The sequence below is a fragment of the Salmo salar genome, chromosome ssa05, assembly GCF_905237065.1.
Source record: "Salmo salar chromosome ssa05, Ssal_v3.1, whole genome shotgun sequence".
NCBI classification, from domain to species: Eukaryota; Metazoa; Chordata; class Actinopteri; order Salmoniformes; family Salmonidae; genus Salmo; species Salmo salar.
The window spans coordinates 79253034-79271077 of NC_059446.1; the positions used below are offsets into that span (position 1 = coordinate 79253034).

Genomic DNA, 18044 nt, shown 5'->3' on the forward strand with positions numbered 1-18044 from the left:
GGAAAATAAGTATTTGGTCAATAACAAAAGTCTATCTCAATACTTTCTTATATACCCTTTGTTGGCAATGACACAGGTCAAACGTTTTCTGTAAGTCTTCACAAGGTTTTCACACACTGTTGCTGGTATTTTGGCCCATTCCGCCATGCAGATCTCCTCTAGAGCAGTGATGTTTTGGGGCTGTCGCTGGGCAACACTGACTTTCAACTCCCTCCAAAGATTTTCTATGGGGTTGAGATCTGGAGACTGGCTAGGCCACTCCAGGACCTTGAAATGCTTCTTACGAAGCCACTCCTTTGTTGCCCGGGCGGTGTGTTTGGGATCATTGTCATGCTGAAAGACCCAGCCATGTTTCGTCTTCAATGCCCTTGCTGATGGAAGGAGGTTTTCACTCAAAATCTCACGATACATGGCCCCACTCATTCTTTCCTTTACACGGATCAGTCGTCCTGGTCCCTTTGCAGAAAAACAGCCACAAAGCATGATGTTTCCACCCCCATGCTTCACAGTAGGTATGGTGTTCTTTGGATGCAACTCAGCATTCTTTGTCCTCCAAACACGACGAGTTGAGTTTTTACCAAAAAGTTCTATTTTGGTTTCATCTGACCATATGACATTCTCCCAATCCTCTTCTGGATCATCCAAATGCTCTCTAGCAAACTTCAGATGGGCCTGGACATGTACTAGCTTAAGCAGGGGGACACGTCTGGCACTGCAGGATTTGAGTCCCTGGCGGCGTAGTGTGTTACTGATGGTAGGCTTTGTTACTTTGGTTCCAGCTCTCTGCAGGTCATTCACTAGGTCCCCCCGTGTGGTTCTGGGATTTTTGCTCACCGTTCTTGTGATAATTTTGACCCCTCGGGGTGAGATCTTTCGTGGAGCCCCAGATCGAGGGAGATTATCAGTGGTCTTGTATGTCTTCCATTTCCTAATAATTGCTCCCACAGTTGATTTCTTCAAACCAAGCTGCTTACCTATTGCAGATTCAGTCTTCCCAGCCTGGTGCAGGTCTACAATTTTGTTTCTGGTGTCCTTTGACAGCTCTTTGGTCTTGGCCATAGTGGAGTTTGGAGTGTGACTGTTTGAGGTTGTGGACAGGTGTCTTTTATACTGATAACAAGTTCAAACAGGTGCCATTAATACAGGTAACGAGTGGAGGACAGAGGAGCCTCTTAAAGAAGAAGTTACAGGTCTGTGAGACCCAGAAATCTTGCTTGTTTGTAGGTGACCAAATACTTATTTTCCACCATAATTTGCAAATAAATTCATTAAAAATCCTACAATGTGATTTTCTGGATTTTTTTTCTCATTTTGTCTGTCATAGCTGACGTGTACCTATGATGAAAATTACAGGCCTCTCTCATCTTTTTAAGTGGGAGAACTTGCACAATTGGTGGCTGACTAAATACTTTTTTCCCCCACTGTATATGGATGTTAAATTTTACTTTATGGGTTGGTTATGTAGGCTTCTTCTAACCCATCTCTTTCTACTACATATAATAATACGATTCAATTATATTTTTACATTAAAAGTCTATCAGAATTCCAGTCATTCCAATAAATGTTATGCCCCTTGATCTTCAAGAATAGGACTTGGAAATATGGAAGTATAGATTAGCCAAATTGTTTTATCTGAGCATGACCCCAAAATGAAGGACTTATTAGACAGCCCTACTCTGTTGTTTATTATTTTGTTGTCATGGAGGACTGATTGGGCTCATTGATTTGAGTTGAAAGATAAATTCTTCGCTCATGGAATTGCATGCTTTGAGCACTACTGAAAAGTGCAATTTACATGGGAAAAATGAATGCCATATGCTGCATTTGCTATAGGCCTATTGTTTACCTTTTTGTTGGTGACACTTGGATATCTTGATAATATGCAGATGTTTAAATGGCAAATCCACAGATGAAACAATAATAAAACGGTTGCCCCGCCTCTGTTTTGGTAAAAAGCTAAGGGATGGTCCTGGAGAATATTTTAAATAAAAAATAAATAAAAATGTATTTCACCTTTATTTAACCAGGTAGGCAAGTTGAGAACAAGTTCTCATTTACAATTGCGACCTGGCCAAGATAAAGCAAAGCAGTTCGACACATACAACAACACTGGTACAGCCTCAGCGTTCACAGTAAAACAGTGAAATAAAGCTGGTACAGCCTCAGTGTTCACCGTAAAACAGTGAAATAAAGCTGGTACAGCCTCAGCGTTCACAGTAAAACAGTCAAATAAAGCTGGTACAGCCTCAGCGTTCACAGTAAAACAGTCAAATAAAGCTGGTACAGCCTCAGCGTTCACAGTAAAACAGTCAAATAAAGCTGGTACAGCGTCAGGGTTCACAGTAAAACAGTCAAATAAAGCTGGTACAGCCTCAGGGTTCACAGTAAAACAGTCAAATAAAGCTGGTACAGCCTCAGGGTTCACAGTAAAACAGTCAAATAAAGCTGGTACAGCCTCAGCGTTCACAGTAAAACAGCCAAATAAAGCTGGTACAGCCTCAGTGTTCACAGTAACAGGACAGGTAGTCCTGAGGCAAGGTCCTAGGGCTCAGGTCCTCCGAGAGAGAGAAAGAAAGAAAGAAAGAGAATTAGAGAGAGCATACTTAAATTCACACAGGACACCGGATAAGACAGGAGAAATACTCCAGATAGAACAAACTGACCCTAGCCCCCCGACACATAAACTAATGCAGCATAAATACTGGAGGCTGAGACAGGAGAGGTCAGGAGACATTGTGGCCCCATCCGATGAAACCTCCAGACAGGGCCAAACAGGCAGGATATAACCCCACCCACTTTGCCAAAGCACAGCCCCCACACCACTAGAGGGATATCTTCAACCACCAACTTACCGTCCTGAGACAAGGCTGAGTATAGCCCACAAAGATCTCCGCCACGGCACAACCCAAGGGGGGGCGCCAACCCAGACAGGAAGATCACATCAGTGACTCAACCCACTCAAGTGATGCGACCCCTCCTAGGGACGGCATGGAAGAACACCAATAAGCCAGTGACTCAGCCCCTGTAATAGGGTTAGAGGCAGAGAAATACACAACATAGAAAAACCATAGAAATACAAAACATAGAACAATACCCAAAAACCCTGACAACACAAAACAAACACACCCCTGCCACTCCCTGACCAAACTACAATAACAAATAACCCCTTATACTGGTCAGGACGTGACAGTACCCCCCCCCCCAAAGGTGCATACCCCGGATGCACCTGAAACAAAAACGAACAAAACAATAACCCACAACAAAAAACCCAAAACTACAGGGGAGGGAAGGGAGGGTGGCCACCGTCACCGACGGTGCTTCTGCAACACCCCCCCTTCCCAAATACTCCCCCCTACGGAGGTGGCTCAGGAGCGGGACGCAGACCCCGCTCCACCACTGGCTCACCCCACTTTAATGGTGTCTCTAGAGTGAGGTCCCTCTCCATCGACCCCGGACTGGGGACCCTCACAACGGGCGACTCTGGCTGCGCCGGACTGGCGGGTGACTCTGGCTGTGCCAGACTGGCGGGCGACTCTGGCTGCGCCGGACTGGCGGGCCACTCTGGCTGCGCCGGACTGTCGGGCCACTCACTCGGTTCCGGACTGTAGGCCGTCTCTCTACGGGGCACTGTCGCCGGAAGCTCTGGACGGGGTACTGTCGTCGGAAGCGCTGGACGGGGACTGTGCACTGCAAGCCTAGTGCGTGGGGCTAGCTTAGGAGGCGCCAGCCTAAGGACATGCACCACAGGGCTAGTGCGAGGAGCAGGAGCAGGACGAGCTGGACTGGGCTGACGCACTGGAGGCCTGGTGCGTGGTGCTGGCTTTGGAGGCGCCAGACTAGAGACATGCACCTCAGGTCTAGTGCGAGGAGCAGGAACTGGATACACCGGGCCATGAGTAGGCACTGGAGGTCTGGAGCGCACCTCCTGCACAACCCGTCCTGGCTGGATGGTAATAGTAGCCCTGCATGAGCGGAGTGCTGGCACAGGGCGAACTGGGCTGTGCAGAGGCCTGATGGCTGCCGTGCGTAGAGCAGGCGTAGGGTAGCCTGGGCCTAGGAGGCGCACTGGTGGCAAGATGTGCTGCGCAGGCATCCTCCTTCCAGGCTGGATGCCCACTCTAGCACAGCACTTGCGAGGGGCTGGGATCACTCGCACCGGACTGTGCGTGCGCATGGGCGAGATCGTGCGCACTTCCGCATACACCGGCGCTCTCCTCGCCACACGCTCCCCATAATAATCACGGGGAGTTGGCTTAGGGCTCACCCTTGGCCCAGCCAAACTACCCGTGTGCCCCCCCCAAAAAATGTATTGGGGATGCCTCTCATACTGTCCAATCGGCGCGTATAATGCCTCATAACGGCGCCGCTCCGCCTTGGCTGCCTCCAGCTCCTCCTTAGGACGACGGTATTCACCAGCCTGGTGCCATGGTCCAGCCCCGTCCAGAATTTCCTCCCATGTCCACGATTCCAGATAGCTCCTCTCCAGCTCCTTTTGTGGTGGGAAGTTCTGTAACGGCCGTCGTAAGGATTGGACCAAAATGCAGCGGGTACGTGAATGCTCATAATACTTTTATTAGAACACTACACAAAACAAGAAAATGAACGACAGCTAGACAGTATTGCAGGCTAACAACAGCAGTACAACAACAACTTCCCACAAAAGACAGGTGAAAAAAGGGCTACCTAAGTATGACTCCCAGTCAGCAACAACGATGTACAGCTGTTCCTGATTGAGAGCCATACCAGGCCAACACAAAGAAATACACAACATAGAAAACCATAGAAATACAAAACATAGAACAATACCCCAAAATCCCGACAACACAAAACAAACACACTCCCGCCACACCCTGACCAAACTACAATAACAAATAACCCCTTATACTGGTCAGGACGTGACAAAGGGCGGTTCGTTGCTCCAGAGCCTTTCCATTCACATTCACACTCCTGGGCCAGACTACACTCAATCATAGGACCTACTGAAGAGATGAGTCTTCAGTAAAGACTGTGTCTCTCACATAGGTAGGCAGACCATTCTATAAAAATTGAGCTCTATAGGAGAAAGCCCTGCCTCCAGCTGTTTGCTTAGAAATTGTAGGGACAATTAGGAGCCCTGGGTCTTGTGACCGTAGCGTACGTGTAGGTATGTACGGCAGGACCAAATCAGAAAGATAGGTAGGAGCATGCCCATGTAATGATTTGTAGGTTAGCAGTAAAACCTTGAAATCAGCCCTTGCCTTAACAGGAAGCCAGTGTAGGGAGGCTAGCACTGGAGTAATATGATCAAACTTTTTGGTTCTAGTCAGGATTCTAGCAGCTGTATTTAGCACTAACTGAAGTTTATTTAGTGCTTTATCCTTGTAGCTGGAAAGTAGAGCATTGCAGTATACTACTCCTATGTCACCAATATACTACTCCTATGTCACCAGTATACTACTCCTATGTCACTAATATCGTTCTCCTGTCATTTATATCATTCTCATATGTCACCAATATACTACGCCTACGTCACCAATATACTACTCCTATGTCACCAATATACTACTCCTATGTCACCAATATACTACTCCTATGTCACCAATATACTACGCCTACGTCACCAATATACTACTCCTATGTCACCAATATACTACTCCTATGTCACTAATATCATTCTCCTATGTCCCCAATATCCTACTCTTACTCGATTCTCTTCTCTAATGTCTAATCTTTTGATGGTGGGTTTTCTTGCAGGGCAACAGCGGCCTCATAGGAGAGCCAGGAGTGAAGGGGCAGCGTGGACTTAGAGGTGACCCTGTAAGTCACATAAACTATGGATGTCATTTAACAGTGCAAATGATTTACGATGGCTCAGGGACCAGTATCTGCTGGTTTTAGGTTTTCCTTTCAATTAAGATCTAGATAACCAGATGAGGGGAGTTCCTCACTAATTAGTGACCTTAATTTATCAATCAAGTACAAAAAAATCTGCAGACTCGGAATGAGTTTGGAATGAGTTTGGAATGAGTTTGGAATGAGTTTGGAATGAGTTTGGAATGAGTTTGACAGTTGTGGTTTAGACTGTAACGAATGCAGTGTTTCAATATCTTATTTTCTAACTGCTACTAAAAGTTAGTCTCTGGTCTTCTAGGGAGACTCTGGAGTGGACAGCATTGTCGCGGGTCCCAAAGGAGGAAGGGGAAACCCAGGACTACCGGTATGTAGCATGTAGTTGGCCACTGTCGATGTACTGATCTAAGAATCAAAATCGCTTATTCACCAAGTTCATTTGCAAGTACCAGATCATTTTGACTGTCTCTTTCTAGTGAGTAAAGCTGGATTATTCACTTACCGTCCTGGAGGGTGACAACACTGCTGTTATTCTCATCCTCTCTCCCTCAAACACACTCCTTTTCTCTCGTCTTCCTTTCCACACTGACAGGGAGACCCAGGAGAAGAGGGCGGCCGAGCAGAAAGTGGAATCGTCGGAAACCCAGTGAGCGAAGTTTCATTTCTGCTAAGCTGTCCTTGTCCTGTTACACTGATGTTGTCCCATGTTTTTGGTCAATTGTCACGTGATGATTATGTCCTGTGTCCTGCTTTCTAGGGTCCTAAAGGAAGAAGAGGTCTCCCTGGTCCAAATGTACAGTAGGCAGCATTATCAACAAAGCTACTTCATGAATAACAGTCCCTAGGATTACTATCTATATTTATGTACCCATTAGTATGTTCTTTGTGTGTGTGTGTGTGTGTGTGTGTGTGTGTGTGTGTGTGTGTGTGTGTGTGTGTGTGTGTGTGTGTGTGTGTTAGGGAACACCAGGGGATCCAGGAGATGTAGGCCTCCAAGGAATTCCTGGCCCTTCTGGACCACAGGTAAGTAATATATACCCATTCCCCTCATCCACAACTCCACAGTAATGCTACTACTGATGCACCTCTCTAGCATTTGGAACAGTCCTCCCAATACCACAGATACTGTTGCTGAACATGTTTCTCTCCTGTGTGCATAGGGTATAAGAGGAGACTCGGGCCAGCCCGGACCCAGGGGCCTGCAGGGTTTACCTGGACCTCAGGTCAGTTTTCTTACCGTTCTATTTCCATCCCATCTGACCACATTGAGGATGCCTGATACATAAATCCTACTGTTATGCGATGTTGACATGTAATGACGGCGTATGAATGGCTTTTCCCTCAGGGCACACCTGGAACTATGGGTGGCAAAGGATCAACAGGAAGACGAGGGATGAATGGACAGAAAGTGCGTTGCCTTTGTTCGAAATTTGTTATTCATCAATAACACAAACTCCAAAGCAAATCAGGGGGAGAAAAATAGGTTTATTTGAGAAGGATAAATCAAGATGTTATGCTGGGAGGTAGATGTTCAGATGTTCAGTCTCCCCTGTCCTCAGCTTTTCCCCACTGAACAAAGGAACAGGATTCAATTTATAACCCCCCATCCTAGCCTAGGGTTGACCAATCAGAAGTCCTTGCAGTACAACTAGGCCAATGGCCAAATAACCAGTATCCTGCCCCAGACTCCATGTACAGAACGTAGCACACGTCACTCTGAGTTCACCAGTGACATTCCACAGATTCTAAACAGATGTTGAACTGAAACCCAACTCCTATTTATAATTCCCTATTGACCATTAGGACTTTTAGTACTCTCGTCCTCTCAAACCCTCAAACTCTGCATTGTGTATTTATCTTCAAAATATTCTTATACCTTTGACCTACAGTTATATAATACATTACAATACAAAACATTAGCCATCTTGGTAGGACAATTTACCAGGACTGCAGAGCAGCTGAAACATATTACATATAGACACATAAAATGTATATATAAAAATATGCTTGTAAAATAATGTTTTATAGCCATTCTTCCAACCCAATACTGTGTGGTCTCCTCACAGGGCCAACCTGGGGACCCCGGAGTCAACGGAGCCCTTGGAACACTTGGGCCAAGAGGGATGCCGGTAAGGTGTTGCCTTGTCATTACACATTTTACCTGCATGCACACACACATGCTGTACACACACTGCAAGACTGTATGTGTTTGTAAGGTCATGTCAGCATGGGACATGATGGTGTGTTTTCTTTAATACAGGGTCTTGATGGTAGTGACGGCCATGGACCTCCTGGACCCCAGGGAATGAAGGTAAGGTACACTTACTCAGTACTCAGATCAACAGCTGCTGTCCATAGACATCATAGTAGTTGATGAGGTTTTCCACTTTGGAAAATATTGTTAATGTACTTAGTAGATTATAAATAAAATGTCTCTTTTCATCTAAATGATGGTCGACTGACCGAAAGCTCAGCTAAATGAAATAAATGTGCATCTGACTGTGCATTTTCCTACTTCTCTAGTTTCATCTTACTCCTCCAGCACCTTCACTAATCAGATCTGGTTGTGTGCTAGATTCTGCCTATTATCTTTTCATTCAAATGAAAGGATTTTAATATACAGTAGATTTGTATTACAGACATGTTTGATGGACACTAATAAATAATTCCTTGTGTTTTGTGTTTACTTTAAAGGGAGAGCCTGGTTTCCATGGTTACCCTGGATTACAGGTCAGTTATTGATCTAAAATCTCCCCTTTCAGAATGGATAAGAGAACAAGGCTGGAATCCAATCATGACACATTGCATTCTGAAGCTCACAAAAAGTAAACAATCCCTTTTTCCTGTAATGTCATCTTCAGGGTGATAGTGGTGATTTTGGAGTCAAAGGAGGTCCAGGCCCCAAAGGAAACCGAGGCAGAGGGGTGAGACTCACACACACTATCACTAGAAGACCCTAGAGCGCTCTGTTGCACATGCATTGCTGCAATTGTTAAGTCAATACCGCTAAGTCTTTAGTGCCCAGAACGGTCACACTTTATTTGGATAATCCCAGTGTACAAAACATTGACACCTGCTTTTTCCGTGACATAGACTGACCAGGTGAATCCAGGTGAAAGCTATGATCCCTTATTGATGTCACTTGTTAAATCCACTTAAATCAGTGAAAATGAAGGGGAGGAGACAGGTTGAAGAAGGATTTTTAAGCCTCGAGACATGGATTGTGCATGTGTGCCATTCAGAGGGTGAATGGGCAAGACAAAAGATGTAATTGCCTTTGGACAGGGTATGGTAGTATGTGTCAGGAACTGCAATGCTGCTGGGGTTTTCAAGCTCAACAGTTTCCTGTGTGTATGAAGAATGGTCCACTTCCCAAAGGACATCCAGTCTACTTGACACAACTGAAGGAAGCATTGGAGTCAACATGGGCCAGCATCCCTGTGGAACGCTTTCGACACCTTGTAGTGTCCATGCCCCGACGAATGGAGGCTGTTCTGAGGGTGAAAGGGGGTGCAACTCTGTTTTGTACACTCAGTGTAGATGCTCTACAGATGGTCATACTATTAACAAAATATCTATTGATAAGCAACTGCTTGTTAAGGTTACAGTTAGGGCTAGGGTTAGGTTTTGATATAGGGTTAGGGTAAGGGTTAGTTTTAGAATAAGGGTTAGGGTAAGGGTTAGTTTTAGAATAAGGGTTAGGGTAAGGGTTAGTTTTAGAATAAGGATTAGGGTTAGGTTTTGATATAGGGTTAGGGTAAGGGTTAGTTTTAGAATAAGGGTTAGGGTAGGGTAAGGGTTAGTTTTAGAATAAGGGTTAGGGTTAGGTTTTGATATAGGGTTAGGGTAAGGGTTAGTTTTAGAATAAGGGTTAGGGTAAGGGTTAGTTTTAGAATAAGGGTTAGGGTAGGGTAAGGGTTAGTTTTAGAATAAGGGTTAGGGTTAGGTTTTGATATAGGGTTAGGGTAAGGGTTCGTTTTAGAATAAGGGTTAGGGTAAGGGTTAGTTTTAGAATAAGGGTTAGGGTAAGGGTTAGGTTTTGATATAGGGTTAGGGTAAGGGTTAGTTTTAGAATAAGGGTTAGGGTTAGGTTTTGATATAGGGTTAGGGTAAGGGTTAGTTTTAGAATAAGGGTTAGGGTAAGGGTTAGGTTTTGATATAGGGTTAGGGTAAGGGTTAGTTTTAGAATAAGGGTTAGGGTTAGGTTTTGATATAGGGTTAGGGTAAGGGTTAGTTTTAGAATAAGGGTTAGGGTAAGGGTTAGGTTTTGATATAGGGTTAGGGTAAGGGTTAGTTTTAGAATAAGGGTTAGGGTTAGGTTTTGATATAGGGTTAGGGTAAGGGTTAGTTTTAGAATAAGGGTTAGGGTTAGGGTAAGGGTTAGTTTTAGAATAAGGGTTAGGCTAAGGGTTAGTTTTAGAATAAGGGTTAGGGTTAGTTTTAGAATTAGGGTTAGGGTAAGGGTTAGTTTTAGAATAAGGGTTAGGGTTAGGGTTAGTTTTAGAATAAGGGTTAGGGTAAGGGTTATTTTAGAATAAGGGTTAGGGTAAGGGTTAGTTTTAGAATAAGGGTTAGGGTTAGTTTTAGAATAAGGGTTAGGGTAAGTTTTAGAATAAGGGTTAGGGTAAGGGTTAGTTTTAGAATAAGGGTTAGGGTAAGGGTTAGTTTTAGAATAAGGGTTAGGGTAAGGGTTAGTTTTAGAATAAGGGTTAGGGTAAGGGTTAGTTTTAGAATTAGGGTTAGGGTTAGGGTTAGTTTTAGAATAAGGGTTAGGGTAAGGGTTATTTTAGAATAAGGGTTAGGGTAAGGGTTAGTTTTAGAATAAGGGTTAGGGTTAGTTTTAGAATAAGGGTTAGGGTAAGTTTTAGAATAAGGGTTAGGGTAAGGGTTAGTTTTAGAATAAGGGTTAGGGTAAGGGTTAGTTTTAGAATAAGGGTTAGGGTAAGGGTTAGTTTTAGAATAAGGGTTAGGGTAAGGGTTAGTTTTAGAATAAGGGTTAGGGTAAGGGTTAGTTTTAGAATAAGGGTCAGGATAAGGGTTAGTTTTAGAATAAGGGTTAGGGTAAGGGTTAGTTTTAGAATAAGGGTTAGGGTAAGGGTTAGTTTTAGAATAAGGGTTAGGGTAAGGGTTAGTTTTAGAATAAGGGTTAGGGTAAGGGTTAGTTTTAGAATAAGGGTTAGGGTAAGGGTTAGTTTTAGAATAAGGGTTAGGGTAAGGGTTAGTTTTAGAATAAGGGTTAGGGTAAGGGTTAGTTTTAGAATAAGGGTTAGGGTAAGGGCTTGGGTTAGTGGATAGTTAGTTGATATGTTGTTGACAGTTATTGAACATCTACAAACCATCTTCGTGGGACTAAAGTGTCACCCTCCAGAACTGTATATACTCACACATAGACACTCTGACTCAATTATAGAGATTCTAACACTGCTTATATTCTCAGGTGTTGTACTTCAAACCTTGTGATTTTCGCTTGGGCCACAGGTACTAATATGTGTTGACATGTATAAAATCTTCTGTTAAAATGGCCATATGTTACGATGTGATTAAACCAGGGGAACTCGGGCAGGTCGGGAGAGTCAGGAGATCCAGGATCCATTGGACCACTGGGACACACTGTTAGTATATCATTTGCGTTTTTGGATCTATAAAAGGAACTTTACAAATCCCATGTATTAGTTGTTTTATTATTGTTATTTGTTTCAAGTGAATAATAATAGTAGTTGTAGTTTTGGTTGTTTTTACAGTAGAAGTATTGATAAGATATTGACTGTTTACATGTGGATTTATGACTAATTCTCTATTCCTATCTAGGGCTCTAGAGGCAGACCAGGAGAGAGAGCCATGTCTGTATGTGTATTCTGTCTGATCTTAGTTCCAATTTAACTATAAAACATTTTATATAGAGAATCTTGAGAGCTATTTAACATGTTATTGTATTTGTCTCCCTAGGAATGCCAGCTGACCACCTATATCCGTGATAACTGTGGTAAGCTCTTGGTATTCCTACTCTATATTTTTTGTAATAAAAAGATCCGCTGTGTCAATTGCTTTATTGCTGGTAAGGTCATGTTTTCATAAGCAAAGATTCATTCATTCCTAATTTTGTCTCTAAACTATGATATTTTTCTACCCCAAACAGCATGCTCTCAAGGTATGTCTCCATTAACCCTTCATCGTCCAAATAAATGTATGTACTTGACTGTAGATTCTGGTGTAATCAAACCAGAACTCTTGGCAAAGTGATGTTATGAATGGTTGTCATTAAAAATACCATTGCCCCCCTCACGCCCTCTCTCTGTCCGTCTCTCTCTTCCTCTCCCCTTCTCTCTCTCTGTCCGTCTCTCTCTTCCTCTCCCCTTCTCTCTCTCTGTACCTCTCTCCCTTCCTCTCCCCTTCTCTCCCTCTCCCCTTCTCTCTCTCTGTACCTCTCTCCCTTCCTCTCCCCTTCTCTCCCTCTCCCCTTCTCTCTCTCTGTACCTCTCTGCCTTCCTCTCCCCTTCTCTCTCTCTGTACCTCTCTGCCTTCCTCTCCCCTTCTCTCTCTCTCTGTACCTCTCTGCCTTCCTCTCCCCTTCTCTCTCTCTCTATACCTCTCTGCCTTCCTCTCCCCTTCTCTCTCTCTGTACCTCTCTGCCTTCCTCTCCCCTTCTCTCTCTCTCTCTGTACCTCTCTCCCTTCCTCTCCCCTTCTCTCTCTCTCTCTCTCTCTCTCTGTACCTCTCTCCCTTCCTCTCCTCTCCCCTTCTCTCTCTCTCTGTACCTCTCTCCCTTCCTCTCCCCTACTCTCTCTCTCTGTACCTCGCTCCCTTCCTCTCCCCTTCTCTCTCTCTCTGTACCTCTCTCCCTTCCTCTCCCCTTCTCTCTCTCTCTGTACCTCTCTCCCTTCCTCTCCCCTTCTCTCTCGCTCTGTACCTCTCTCCCTTCCTCTCCCCTTCTCTCTCTCTCTGTACCTCTCTCCCTTCCTCTCCCCTTCTCTCTCTCTCTGTACCTCTCTGCCTTCCTCTCCCCTTCTCTCTCTCTCTCTGTACCTCTCTGCCTTCCTCTCCCCTTCTCTCTCTCTCTGTACCTCTCTGCCTTCCTCTCCCCTTCTCTCTCTCTCTATACCTCTCTGCCTTCCTCTCCCCTTCTCTCTCTCTCTGTACCTCTCTGCCTTCCTCTCCCCTTCTCTCTCTCTCTCTGTACCTCTCTGCCTTCCTCTCCCCTTCTCTCTCTCTCTGTACCTCTCTCCCTTCCTCTCCCCTTCTCTCTCTCTCTGTACCTCTCTCCCTTCCTCTCCCCTTCTCTCTCTCTCTGTACCTCTCTGCCTTCCTCTCCCCTTCTCTCTCTCTCTCTGTACCTCTCTGCCTTCGTCTCCCCTTCTCTCTCTCTCTCTGTACCTCTCTGCCTTCCTCTCCCCTTCTCTCTCTCTCTATACCTCTCTGCCTTCCTCTCCCCTTCTCTCTCTCTCTGTACCTCTCTGCCTTCCTCTCCCCTTCTCTCTCTCTCTCTGTACCTCTCTGCCTTCCTCTCCCCTTCTCTCTCTCTCTGTACCTCTCTGCCTTCCTCTCCCCTTCTCTCTCTCTCTGTACCTCTCTGCCTTCCTCTCCCCTTCTCTCTCTCTCTGTACCTCTCTGCCTTCCTCTCACTCTATCCCCAGGCCAGGCAGCATGCCCAGCCTACCCCACAGAGCTGGTCTTTGCTCTGGATATGTCACAGGATGTGGATCCTGCCACGTTCGAGAGGATGCGCTCCGCTCTCCTCTCCATATTGGACGACGTTGCCATTGCCGAGAGCAACTGCCCGACAGGTGCACGTGTTGCCGTGGTATCCTATAGTGCCAACACCAAGTACCTGATCCGATTCCAGGACTACCAACGCAAGCAGGAGTTGTTGGAGGCCATCCAAAACATTGCACTGGAACGAACGTCCAACCGGCGCCATCTTGGGGAGGCCATGCGCTTTGTGGGGCGCCACGTCTTCAAGCGAACCCGTAAAGCGTTGACGATGAGGAAGGTGGCAGTGTTCTTCACCAACGGGCCCTCTGTGGACAGCGCTGCCATCGTCACGGCCGCCATGGAGTTCAAGGCCCTGAACATCGCTCCTGCTGTCATCGCCATGAGGAACTCCCCCGATGTTCAACGGGCTTTTGAGGTACAATTACAAACAGATGCTTTCTGGGAAGGGGTAGTGAACGGGCAGCAGAAAGGCTGGAGAATTGAAATGCAGCCCATGTGTGTTTTTGTTTTGTTGTGGCGCAGGCTGATGACACGGGCAGCTTCATCCTTGTTCGGCTGGTGGATAGGTCACAGGACCAAAATGCTGTACTGACAAGAATCAAAAATTGCGTCATCTGCTACGGTAAGCACACAGGGACAAAATAAAATAGTCTTATTTGGTATCAATGTATGTCTTGTTTTTATGGTTAATTCTACTGTAGAACCAATTATCCCCTTGGGCATATATAATACAGTTTTCTACTACTACTACACTATTACTAAAGCTACTGTACTACTACTAATACACTGCTACTGTACTACTACTACCACTACTACTACTACTAATGATGCTACTGTACTACTACTACTACTACATTACTACTACTGATGCTACTGTACTACACTACTACTAATACACTACTACTGATGCTACTGTACTACTACTACTGATGCTACTACTACTGATGCTGCTATTGTACTACTCCTCCTACTACTGCTACTGATGCTACTGTACTACTAATACTACTACTAATGATGTTTCTGCACTACTACTACAGTACTACTATTACTACTACTACTACTACTGATGCTACTGTACTACCGTACTACTACTACTACTGATGCTACTGTACTACTACTGATGCTACTGTACTACTACAGTACTACTATTACTACTACTACTACTATTACTGATTCTACTGTACTACTACAGTACTACTACTACTACTGATGCTACTGTACTTCTACTGCTGCTGATGCTACTGTACTACTACTGCTGCTGATGCTACTGTACTTCTACTAATTCTACTGTACTGCACTACTACTACTACAGTAGTACTACTACTACTACTGATGCTACTGTACTACTGCACTACTACTACTACTGATGCTACTGTACTACTACTGATGCTACTGTACTACTACTGGTGCTACTGTACTACTTCTACTACTGATGGTGCTACTGTACTACTCCTCCTCCTACTACTGATGCTACTGCACTACCAATTGTATTACTACTGTACTTCTACTGATGCTACTATACTACTACTGATGCTACTGTACTACTACTATTACTATACTACTGTAGTACTGCTACTGATGCTACTGTACTACTGCTACTGATGCTACTGTACTACTACACTACTACTACACTAGTACTACTGATACTACTGTACTACTACTATCTCTAAGCTCTGGTTCTGTGTGTCCATCAGACCACTGTAAACCAGCCCAGGAGTGTGACTTTACTGACGCTCAGCGGCCCCTGGTGGTGGATATGGACCTGACCCTGGTGGTGGACGGTTCAAGGGAGATCCGGGCCGACCAGTACGCTGGCGTCCAGGAGCTTCTGGGCTCAGTGGTGAAGCAGGTAGCCTGGAGCCCCAAACCCAGCGTGGCTGACGGCCGGGCCAGGGTGGCTCTTCTCCAGACCAGTGGTTCTCTGCTCCCCCAGACTTCCCAGGCCGTTAAGGTAGAGTTTGACCTGCAGAAGTACCACAACCACATTGGTCTACAGACACACCTGAGGAGCATGCAGCAGCAGGGAGGAGTGTCGTCTCTGGGGCAGACCCTGGAGTACGCTCTGAGCAAGGTGTTCCTCAAGGACACCAGGCCCAGGAAGAGTAGAGTGGTGCTGGCTGTGGTGGGGGCCGAGACAGCCCACTGGGACCAGGCCAAGCTGGCCTACACTTCCCAGAAGGCCAAGTGTCAGGGTATTTCCCTGTTTGTGATCACGGTGGGCGACCATTACAACAGCACCCAGGTGGAGGAGTTGGCGAGCACGCCGTCAGAGCAGCACCTGCTCCATCTGTGGCATGTGAAGGAGTGGGAGAGAGGCTACGCACAGCGCTTCTTCAGAGCCTTCCTCAGGGTCCTCAGTAGTAAGGAACACTAACATGCTTCTTCATCTGGTTGTCTCTTGAAGGAGAGATAATTATGCCAGAACAGATCATACATTTTAACATTTGTATTTGTATTTATTAGGGATCCCCATTAGCTGCTGCCAAGGCAGTGCTACTGTGTGTCCTAACCCTCTCACTCCCCCCTCACTATTTCAGAGGGAATGAACAGCTACCCTCCTGCCGATCTCAAACTCAAGTGTGAGCTGATGCTGGGACAGGAACACGTGCAGGGACAAGGACAGGCAGAGTGGGAGGTGTGGAAAGAGAAAGAGGAGTTGGAGTACACAGATGAGGAGGAGTTCCTGGAGCACACTGGTGTATTTCCGACTCAGATAGCTCTTGACCAGGTTGACACTATACATGCCTTCTCCAGGGGAGATGGAGCCGCTTCACCTCCCCGGCCACAGACAAACTCTAATGGTAATCAGTAACCCCACATTTATAACACGACTTCTATTTCTCTCTCTCCTTCACGTGTTCCCTCGTATCCCACTGCATGAGTAGTCTCAGTTTGCAACCGCGTACTGCATGTCTTCCTTCCCCGTTTACAAACCCGCTTGTTCTGCTTTCAGACCACTGTAAGTTGGATGTCGACAGTGGCACCAACTGCGGGGACTATGGCCAGCGATGGCACTTTAACAAAACGCTCGGTGCATGCTCGCCTTTTTGGTACGGCGGTTGCGACGCTAACGCCAACTGTTTTAGAACGGAAAACTAATGCTTTGAGACGTGTGGCACTTCCAGTAAGTCCCCCCAGCCCTCTACTGCTACCACCTCTACTGAACATCATGTGGAGGTCATAGATGTAGAGCTCTGTTAGCCACAACCTGAATGACAACGACTGTTGGGATGTTTGTCAAATGCTGAATCATATAATGCATGCTGCATGAGAAGAGAACACTAGTTGTTCTATTTGCATTCTCAAATCAGGAGGCTTTCAGTCAAGAGAATTGTAATGAGCTGAACCCCTAACATTAGTGACTGTAATATACCTTTTTTAAGTAGTATGGCAATTACAGGATTGAAATGACAAAAGTTGTGATGCCATTTTTGTCAGTTGTCATGTTGTCATGTCAGCTGCGAGGTCATCATTCACAGCACTACGCCAGAGATTTTCTTCTAATGTTATGTGTTCACAGATCACACAACCCTCCTGAGGACAGAGGAAAGTACAGTTCTTAACCAGGATAAGGACCACATCTCTCTCTAATTTCGTATGCAATAACACATGTAAAAAGACAGCAGGCTCAGGTCTGTACAATAGTGTAAAAGGCATGAGTCTTAACCTTTGGCTTTGTCCTCTCCCCTCTCTCTTTCCTCTCCCCTCTTTCTTTTGTTTTCTTCTGAATCCTATCCCCTTTTTTCTATCTCCCATTTCTCTCCTTTGCCCCGTTACCTCTCCCTCCTCTTCCCCAGATGCATGTTTCTTCAAACAGGACAAGGGAGGTTGTGAGAACTACACCCTGAAGTGGTACTTTGACACGACACAGAGCAAGTGCTCCCGTTTCTGGTATGGCGGCTGTGGCGGCAACGGTAACCGCTTCGAGACGCAGGAGGCTTGCGAAGGCCTCTGTCTGAGGAGGAACTCCACACATCTAAAACCCTGATTAGAGTGAATTGACCAGCCAAACAAATTCTCATTCAAGGTGTGAACATCAAAAGCAGCACTGTCTGTGTAAATAACTCTAGACCTTATCTTTAGCATTTAGTTTACTTTTGGGTAAAAATGGAAATTACTGGAACAGAAGTATGAATATTTCTCTATTTTATTCAAGTCTGTTCAAGCAGACCTAAGTAACGGATCTGACTCTCATGCAGTCATGCAACAAACATACATAAGGGCACTGATGCTTTTGTGAGAATGACTTTAAAGCAATGAAATAACCTGTATTGTCTCTTGTGGCTATTTTCCATCATCACAGCGACCAAACCAAGCACCAGGCAATGCACTGTTAACTTCTGGAGCTTGGATGTTAACCATAGATGTAAATTCAGGCTACATGTCATTTGTTGCACTGTGTGTCTGTTTCCTCTAACTTGACCATTTGGTGCTGAAGTGTTGAAAATAAAACTGCACAAATTCCTTAGCGGTCAGTTTATTTTTGATGCTCTTATGACCTTAGT

The 18044-nt window shown here is 45.4% G+C and overlaps 1 protein-coding gene across 3 annotated transcripts in view; it reads left to right on the top strand.

Moving 5' to 3' along the window:
- LOC106585544 (collagen alpha-6(VI) chain) overlaps positions 1-18003 on the top strand; it is a 50125-nt gene extending 32122 nt beyond the window's left edge. For 2 of the 3 annotated variants that reach the window (XM_045719048.1, XM_045719049.1), the window contains exons 19-39: positions 5734-5796; positions 6131-6196; positions 6422-6475; positions 6587-6622; positions 6790-6852; positions 6990-7052; positions 7175-7237; positions 7896-7958; positions 8090-8140; positions 8524-8559; positions 8691-8753; positions 11379-11441; positions 11638-11673; positions 11776-11812; positions 11966-11977; positions 13461-13954; positions 14062-14161; positions 15234-15899; positions 16077-16340; positions 17060-17107; positions 17337-18003. In XM_045719048.1, coding sequence (XP_045575004.1) covers positions 5734-5796; positions 6131-6196; positions 6422-6475; positions 6587-6622; positions 6790-6852; positions 6990-7052; positions 7175-7237; positions 7896-7958; positions 8090-8140; positions 8524-8559; positions 8691-8753; positions 11379-11441; positions 11638-11673; positions 11776-11812; positions 11966-11977; positions 13461-13954; positions 14062-14161; positions 15234-15899; positions 16077-16340; positions 17060-17107; positions 17337-17527 — 2532 coding nt within the window. In that variant the 3' untranslated portion in view covers positions 17528-18003. The remainder of the gene's footprint in view (positions 1-5733; positions 5797-6130; positions 6197-6421; positions 6476-6586; positions 6623-6789; positions 6853-6989; positions 7053-7174; positions 7238-7895; positions 7959-8089; positions 8141-8523; positions 8560-8690; positions 8754-11378; positions 11442-11637; positions 11674-11775; positions 11813-11965; positions 11978-13460; positions 13955-14061; positions 14162-15233; positions 15900-16076; positions 16341-17059; positions 17108-17336) is intronic. The other variant, XM_045719050.1, reaches the window with a different exon arrangement.
- Positions 18004-18044: the final 41 nt, after the last annotated feature.